This window comes from Cyprinodon variegatus, unplaced genomic scaffold (assembly GCF_000732505.1).
Source record: "Cyprinodon variegatus isolate N-32 unplaced genomic scaffold, C_variegatus-1.0 Scaffold390, whole genome shotgun sequence".
Classification (NCBI taxonomy): Eukaryota; Metazoa; Chordata; class Actinopteri; order Cyprinodontiformes; family Cyprinodontidae; genus Cyprinodon; species Cyprinodon variegatus.
This window is the reverse complement of record NW_015150843.1, coordinates 312,065-321,022: the sequence shown is the minus strand read 5'-3', so window position 1 is coordinate 321,022 and position 8,958 is coordinate 312,065. Positions and strand designations below refer to the sequence as shown.

The 8,958-nt window shown below is 35.0% G+C and overlaps 1 protein-coding gene across 1 annotated transcript; it reads left to right on the top strand.

The window, feature by feature from the left end:
• The first annotated feature begins 546 nt into the window (after nt 1-546).
• LOC107092677 (solute carrier family 2, facilitated glucose transporter member 9-like) lies at nt 547-7,009 on the top strand. The gene is made up of 12 exons (XM_015387276.1): nt 547-570; nt 1,321-1,419; nt 1,543-1,703; nt 1,779-1,903; nt 1,996-2,125; nt 3,621-3,769; nt 3,891-4,078; nt 5,663-5,773; nt 6,002-6,103; nt 6,198-6,273; nt 6,369-6,496; nt 6,588-7,009. The coding sequence occupies exons 1-12, from the start codon at nt 547-549 to the stop codon at nt 6,795-6,797; spliced, it is 1,503 nt and encodes a 500-aa protein (XP_015242762.1). The 3' UTR covers nt 6,798-7,009.
• The last annotated feature ends 1,949 nt before the right edge of the window (nt 7,010-8,958 follow it).

Genomic DNA, 8,958 nt, shown 5'->3' with positions numbered 1-8,958 from the left:
TTTTCCAACACTCCACCTTATCTTTTTCCCTCCTCCATTCCTTAATCTCTCTCTCTCTAAAGTGCTGCTACAATAGGGAGTGCGGATCAGCCTGGAGCAGTACACAGACAGTAAAATGACATTATATATATATATATATATATATATATATATATATATATATATATATATATATATATATATATATATATATATATATAAATTTCTCATTTTAAAATGCATTTTGTGGTTTACTGTGGTTTCCCACCTCAAAGATGGAGAATCTTTGAGGTGAGCCTGATGGGCCTGGGGTGCGCTGCGTTCGTGGCTGATCCTGAACCATTTTTTCCTTTGTTGTTGGTTCTGAATTGAGAGGAGTTTTCTACATTTTAAGGCAGAGAAATTGCTCAGAGTGGTTTCTTTTTTTCCTCACAAGTGTAGACCGGCTGAAAAAGTGAATGTCATGTCATTTTGTCCCAAAACAAAAGTTAATAATTTCAGCACCTAGTTACAACACAAACTTAAAGAAAGCAAGTGAAACGAGAAGACACACAACAGACTCCAACCATGCCACAACATTTGACGCTCCTCGTAAGTTATTTCTAAAAACATTTTTCTTTTTCAGGGTGCCAAAAACAAAAAGTTAGCTCAAAGGGGACCCTGCTTTTTCTGTCGCAGCTCCTAAGCAGTGGAATGACTCTTCACTTTTTTATTTTAAATCTCTTCTTAAGACCCATTTCTTTACTTTGACTTTAGATACAATCTGAGATCCTCACTTTTTTCCACTGTTTTTCTTATATTATTACTGCTTTTTATTTTATTAATACTTTTGTATAGCACTTTATCTATTTTTTTTTTATTGACTATTTGTATCTTATGATTGTATATAGCACCTTGGTTTTGTTGGGTGTTTAAAGTGCTGTATACATACATTTGGTAAGGTATAGTATGGTTTCAGACAGTTTTTTACTTACACTTTGCACTGAAGGGTTGGTGTTGCATAAGAATTAAGTGACATTGTTGATGTTGTACAAAATATAGTAAATTAAGGCTGTAGAAAAAGAGGAACTGAAAAGATCCAAATTCATTTATTTTATTGTTTGCTCTCCACCAGTCTTTTGTTCTTACATTTCTTATGGGAATTTCACTTCATAACAGTTTTTTTATTTTATCTAACAAGCTATAGTCATTGTGATTTCCCTCGCATCAGGAGACGGTCATGTTTTTTCCTCACTGATTGTCTTTTCCCTCTTAATGCTGAAACAACTATTTTTGAACATTACATTTTGATCATAACAGTCCAGTTTTGCTTAATATTTTTTTGTGTGTGTGTATTTGCAGCTAGACTCTCCCGTCCTCATTGCTGCCATTTTCATCTGCAGCATCGGGGGGACCTTTCAATATGGATTCAGTGTTTCTGTGATGACATCCCCCTCTGCTGTAAGTGAGATGGTTTAAAAGAGTGTATCGATATGTTTTTTATATGTGAAATTTAAAACAATATTAAAAGGTCAATTTTCTATGCATTTAACCGATGAATACCTGTGTGTTTTCTTATTGTAGTTTATAAAGGAGATGGTGAATGAAAGTTGTTTGCACAGATATGACCGGATCTTGGAGGAGTGGGAGGTCTCGCTCATCTGGTCTTTCACAGTGTCCATATTCTGCATTGGGGGATTAATTGGATCACTGATGTCCGGTCCGCTCACCTCCAGATTTGGCAGGTCGGTATACAGTTACAGTGTGGTTATTTTGTGTTGTTGATGGTGCAGAGATCACTGGCATTTGTTTTCCCTTAGAAAACGTTGTCTTCTGTTAAATAATTTTTTGGCTATATTTGGAGCCATATTGATGCTTTTGAGTCGAACAGCCATTTCTTTCGAGATGATAATCGTGGGGAGATTTCTCTATGGGATCAATTCAGGTAAACCACCTTAGAATTCGGCTTTTGTTCACCACTAGCTGTAGTTTGCCTGTAAATAGTAATCATGTCTTACTATTTGTTTTTGTGTACAGGGGTCGGTCTTTCAGCTCAAACCATGTATCTCACTGAATCTGCACCAAAAAAGCTGAAAGGAATGGTTGGTGTCACCATTGCAACCTTTTTATCCTTCGGAAAGTTTTGCGGTCAGCTGCTAGGAATTAGGTGAGTTGTCATAACTTCTACTGATTAAGATTTGAGTATAGCCAATCATGGTTATGAATGAAATAGCAGCAGAGGCCATGAAAAAGTCAAATAACGTATGTTAATGTGCTGTTCCTCTTTCAAAGAGGAAATAGTTACTTCTGAAAAACCAGACGTAATAGCAGCAGCTATGCATACATCCTCCTGTGCATTATATCACAGTACTGCAACAGGATTGGCTGACACATTTTCAGGTCTTGAACAGTTTAAGCTGGGGCTGTACAAGATCAATTCTTGTGTGTTTGTGAAGAAACAAATAATGCAGGTATTCACCTTGCAGGGAAATTTTGATATAAAAGTTTATAAGGGTGAAGTGATAGGTGAGGCAAAATTTTTTGCAGAACATAATGACCCTTTCTTGTTACCTGGGAAGGTAACACTTTAGAAAGATGTGTGATTCTCCTTCTCCTTGGATGACCACTGACTGCTGGCTAAAAGACCACAGACAAAATACTACTTAAGATATATAAATACTACCAGTTGATAATGCATAGAGAGCGTGGAAGTATTTTAAATACTTGTTGTGTGATTATTTAGGCTAAACTTTATTATTGTCAGTGTTTAATGCAATGTTGTCACATTGAAACTCTGACTGAGTTGATAGTTGTTGTGATGTCAGATCTTAGAATATAAATATGTATAATTTATCATTAAAAAGTCAATGAATTTATTTATGGCTAAGTTAGAAAAACACTGTTTTCTTTGTGACATAATCTTTAGAAGATTGAGTGAATCACAAATTTATCTCAGGGGCATTACAGATAAAGAATTCATCTAAATTTGTGTTTACATTCAACATGCTGAATTCACATCAATACACAGCAAAAAGCAGAGGTTAGCATCCTTCACAATGAAGGCATTACATGTGCATTTTCTTGAATATCACATCTATAGAAAATGTTATATATGACCTATGACTACAAAAACTTTTATATTTCTTGAACCAGTATTTTTATGCTGTTTTTTAAATTCTATGCAGTTATTATACAAAGATACATTGAGCCATATTTTCATCATCTTTATATTTCATAGTGTCACCCTGTTTATCATCCTTTTTATACACTGTGGTTCTATCTTGGGTTTTGTGATTGAACTTCTTTTTAACAGCTCTTCCGTTTTAGCTTCACTTTTGTTTAATATATTCCAACATATTAAAATATTTTTTTCATGACTATATATGATAAATGTATATTTATTTACAACTCTATGCTAAGGTTTTTACAAACCTTTTAATTTTGACGACTACTATACTTTCCACATTAGTTTAAAATGTTAAGTAAATCAACTTCTGAAAATTCTACCCCAGTCCTCCTAACTGATTCATTATAACTGATTAAAAGAATGCGTTCCAGTGGCTTGTTAACGATTTTCAGGAGTTTGCATTTTAAGCAAAGCTAGTGTGTATACAGTAGCTGGACTCTTGCATCATCTCAAAGTCAGTTTTCCCCTTATACAGAGAGTTGCTTGGCTCAGAGAAGAATTGGCCGTGGCTGCTTAGTTTCAATGGTTTCACTGCATTCCTCCAGCTCTGCACCCTGCCTCTCCTACCAGAGTCTCCAAGGTTCCTTTTACTGGAGAGAGGAAACCTGCAGGCTGCTGAAAAGGGTTTGATATGCCATGATCTTTTCCTTAAATAATCTGACAAAGAATACAATTTTAGATTGACTGTGTTAGTATTTAACATCAGTTGGATATAAAGGCAATTATTTTTTTTATTCCTGCATAGCTTTTAGGAAACTATGGGGTAAAAAAGACTATACCAAGGAAGTCGAGGAGATGCTGGAGGAGAAAGCAGCAATCCAGGGTATAGGAAACTGCTCCGTGTTGGAGCTAATTCAGAACCGAAGAGTTCGCTGGCAGCTCCTCACCATTGTTATTGCTTTCGCTGCACTGCAGCTAAATGGCATCAGTGCTGTGAGTTAAACTCTGTTTGATACAATTAGCTGTGACTCAGCCTATAGTGATTTGCTTTCTATGCAATGAGTCTTTTTTATATTTGTTCTTCTTTTAAAGCATAAAGTTGTTTACTTCACTGACTTCACTAATGACAAATTTTGCCAAACTTTTCGTTTTGTAAATAAACATAAATAAAAAGGATCTACTTTGTGTAAAAAGTATCATTTGGGCCTTCTTAAAAATAAAGAATATATAGTAAAATTAAGCTGCCTTATTTACAGTAACAATCTCAATTTAAAGTTTTTGTTTCTAAATCAGTAAAAATTAGAAATGGCATCAATTAATTTGGCTAATTTAACTATTAGTAAATATAAAAGAAACTTTTGCATATTAAATTCACTCTCTTTCAAGAAGGATTACGGCTTATAAAGTCATTGCTATGTTTTTTTCTTTTGCATTCCTCACAGCATCTCTCAGGAGTTTTTTATTTTTACAACAAAATCTTTTGTAAAATTACAGCGATGTCCTTCCTAATATTTCAGAGGCAAAGTTTGACATATATGGTTATGTTTTAGTTTGTTTAATCATTTATTCTAAATGCAAGGGAGATTAAAAAGCCTTTGACAAATGGTCATAAATTATTTACATTTGAGCCAAAAGTGGCATCCCTCGGTGTGTTTAAAAATGTAGTTGGCATTACACATCTATATTAGTTTTGACTTCTCTGCCACGTGTTTTTACTGTTTTAGTTGAAGCAGCATTTGTGAGAATTGGAATTAATCTGACTGGGAAGAAAACATAACTTGAATTATGATAAAAAAAAAATAAAACATCTGGAAGTTGTGCAGTTGTGAAGTTGTGCTTCCCACTCTCACCTTCACTTGCCTGCATTCTTCTTCCAGGGCCAGATTAGCTTGTTTTGCGTCTGGTTGCATTTAAGAGTGTTTAATTTACAACATTTTCATCGAACAGAATTTGCTATTTAACACAGAAATGATTGATTTTAATGACTTCACATATAATGTTATGATGGGAGGAAGCTATGAGATGACCTTGCTGCTGTTCATCTATTGGTTGCAGAGTCATAAGTAGATCCTGACAATCTTCAAAGGTGCTTTTTTAATATTTTCTTTGAAATAAACATGTCATAGATGGTTACACGTTAAACAGCATTTCAATATTATTTCAAGACGTATACTAAATTAGATGTAATATTCATGACTGTCTTTTGCCCTTGTGATCATATTTTTTTTCTCATCTATTTTCTTATTTTACCATAAAATATCTCTCACATTTCTAAATCCAGACAGACATAATTGGAGTTTTATAAAAGGTAAAACAGATCAACTGTCTTGAACCCTACTAATTCCAATCCTATGACTTTGTTAAACTTTTTATAAAATGTCTTACTAATACATCTTCCTTTAGCAACGACTTCCGCAACAACTACTGACTATCTATAGAATATCACTGACTAGATGATCAATGATTTGCTGGTCAAGTCTAAAATTGGCCAATTCTGGGCCCTGTCAAAAAAAAATATATTAAATCAATTGTAGGGGTTTAAAATATGTGTGTGTTTTTGTTTTGTTTATCTTTTAGGTGTACTTTTACTCTTTTGATGTATTTCGAGCTGCAGGAATCAAAGAAAACAAGTTGGCATATGCTGCATTGGGAACAGGCTTGTGTGAAGTTTCCACCTCTATAGTGTGTGTAAGTTCACTTTTACTGATATTGGCCTATTATTATTTAAAAAAGGAATAACTTAGTAAAGGTAAATCTAAAAACAAACAGCTTTCCTTTAAAATATCAAACTCATTCATTTCATTTGAAACTATTCTATCTACATGTGTGTCAACAGGGCCCTCATGTGGTCACTGAACTCCTTGCTGTGACAGCTGAGTATTGCGTGAAGCTCTTAAATCTCCTTTATAATTGCAGTTCATGATAATTGAGAGTATGAGCAGAAAGGTCTTGCTGTTCAGTGGTTACATGGGAATGGCTGCAACTATGGGCGTTCTTACAGTCACTATTTATTTTCAGGTGAGCTTCTAAAACATTTGATATTTAATCCGTATTTCTTTGTTATTTATTTAATCTGTGTGACATGACAAGATTTTTTTCTTGTTCTCTGCAGAAAAGTTTCTGGTGGATGCCTTACTGCAGTATGGTTCTTTTTTTCCTCTTCATTTTCTTCTTTTCCAGTGGACCTGGTATGTGTATTTTACAATGTTCAAGCAGATTTCGCACTCCTCTGAAATACAATCTTGCTGTAACATCTTCTCCTATTCTGTTATTTGATCCTAAGCTGCAACGACAGTGCCTCTTCCAGGGGAAATTTTAACTCAGTCGTTTAAATCAGCCGGATACACAGTCGGATGCACTATTAACTGGATCTGCCTGTTTGTCCTTGGGGCACTTTTCCCCATCTTAGTGGTGAGTATCACTTCATTAAACTGTACACCTTCTTACCTGAGGTCCAGATGACTTTGACTGTTAATTAACTGATTAATGAAACGTTTTCCAGGAGAATCTGGGTAATTTTTGCTTCCTTATATTTTTGGCTGCCTGCCTCATCTGTGGGATCCATGTGAGGTTCAACATGCCAGAGACCAAAAATCGAACGGCGCTGGAGATATCTGTTGAGTTTGACAGGATGCACAGTAAAGACAAGGCCTCAGAAAAGAAAAAGTCATCTGGGATCTGTGAAATCAAAGTTCAACAGACCAAATTATGATACAGGAAGAGGTTGGCTTAAAACTCAACCACAAGTGCAATAATTTTAGATTTACAGTTCAGTGTAATACAGATTAAATATAAGCAGATATTTGTAGATTTCTTGGGCCAATAAAAATCAGACCACATGTTCAGGGTAAAACAAGGCAAGGCCAGTTTAAATGTAGCAGCATACTGTATGTGTATAGTGTGACGAAGTTCTTTGATTAAAAAATGAATGCATTGTTTTAATGTAAATATCAAACAGTATTCAAAATTTATTCTTGTCAATATATAGAAGCTGAGACAAATTTTGTGGTTTTAAATCCACATAAAATAATTATTTATTTTTTGCTATACCATGGGAAAAACATTTTATTTTGACACACCTTTGGAGGAATCATCACTGAGGTCGGAACGCATTAACTTATCTGGAAGATCCCATCATGTTTCAATCACGTTTCATGTTTGGTGGATTTTAGGACAGAAATACAGGTAATATGTTGAAAAAAAAGTAAAGGTACTCAAGAGGAAATTGGGGACACGCCATTAAAGTACACATGGGTAGGACTAGATGAGCCTTCTAAGCTGAAAGTACATCACAAGGAAGAAGTAACAGAGATAAAAACTTCCACAGTGTAGTAGGAAAAAAAATGGAACAGTGACAAGCAGACTTTGAGTTCAAAGCCTTAAAAAACATGACTTCCAAACTTGGATTTAGCTTTGCCACTGTAACACATTGACCTGATGTCTTTATTTTGCTCTATGATTTACTAAACAGTCTCTAAAATGCAGAGTATGTGGTTAATTCAAAGACTGCAAAATATCCAGGTCCTCTGGCTGTAACATAAGCCAAAATCATAATATTCACCACAATCCTTGATAGCTTGCAGGAAATGCATGTGCTGATGTGTTTAATGACCAAACATTTAAACATTGGTTTCATCTGTCAAAAATACATTATTCCAGATCTCTTTATTTATTCAGAGGCAATTTTACAAGTGCACAATATATGTTTGTATAAACTACATCAAGAATATTTGTTTAAACACCGGCATTACGGCCATGGAAGCGGTTAAACACAAAAGCAGGTTGGCAAAGCTCCAGATTCAGTGGTATAAATCACCATGACACTGACTCCCGATCGGTGGAGCCATGTTTTCCTGAGTCACAAATTCTGCCTCTTTGTCTGGGAATCCACCGGGCCAGTATGGATTTATATGTTGTCAGAAGAACAGCACTTGTAATACTAGATGCTGTCAAATGTGAAACATGGAGCAGACAAGGGATTGTATGGCGTGAGACGGTATTTTAAGAGCTGGGTTCAGCTTTTTAACTTAAATGTTTTATCTTGGACACTTTCATATTTAGAACTTTGTGGAAACAGTTTGGAAATGCCCTGTTTTTTCATCAACGTGACTGTGCACAATTGTGAAATGCATGAACCATGTATGAACAAGGCTTGTGTGGAAGAATCTGAATGGTCTGCAAAGCAATAAGTTAAACTTTTGTGACCATTTTTGGGATAAAGCAAAGCCTCTTTTCTCGCAGCTGTGTCTAACCTTATCTGTTCTCATGTGCTTTGAAAAGAATGGTACATATCTGCTTAAAGTATAACTAAACATGATTAAGGCAAATAAAGGTACATATCCCCACGAACTTACGGCGGCTGGAACATTAATAATTATTTTCTACATATAAAGATCTTTGTCCTTCCATTGAGCCTTCAGTGGTATGTTTGGACAAATAGTACTCTTTATAATGAAACCATGGTGTATATGTGTAATAAAATAACTGATATGTAAAGTGACTATTTTAAATACCTTTGAAATGGTTAAAAGGTGTGAGGCACACTTTCCTTTTATTTTTTCTACAAGAAACAAAAAACACACTTTACCCATGAATGATTTCTAGTGCAACTAACTGCCTGCAGGTGAAAAAAAAATCCCCCTGTGTTTTACCTAGCTGTTTTTTTCAAGGCTATAGAGGTTTGTTAAATAAAATTACTGGACAAACAGCATCATGGAGACCTAAGAGCATAGCTGCAGATAAGGGTTGTAGTTGTAGAGAGGTTTAAGGTGTGGTTAGGCTAGAAAGCAATTTTCATTGCTCCACACTCTCAGAGTTCAGTTTAAAGGAGAAGTCCGGTCATATTCAGAACTGAAACTTCTGAAAGTACTTTA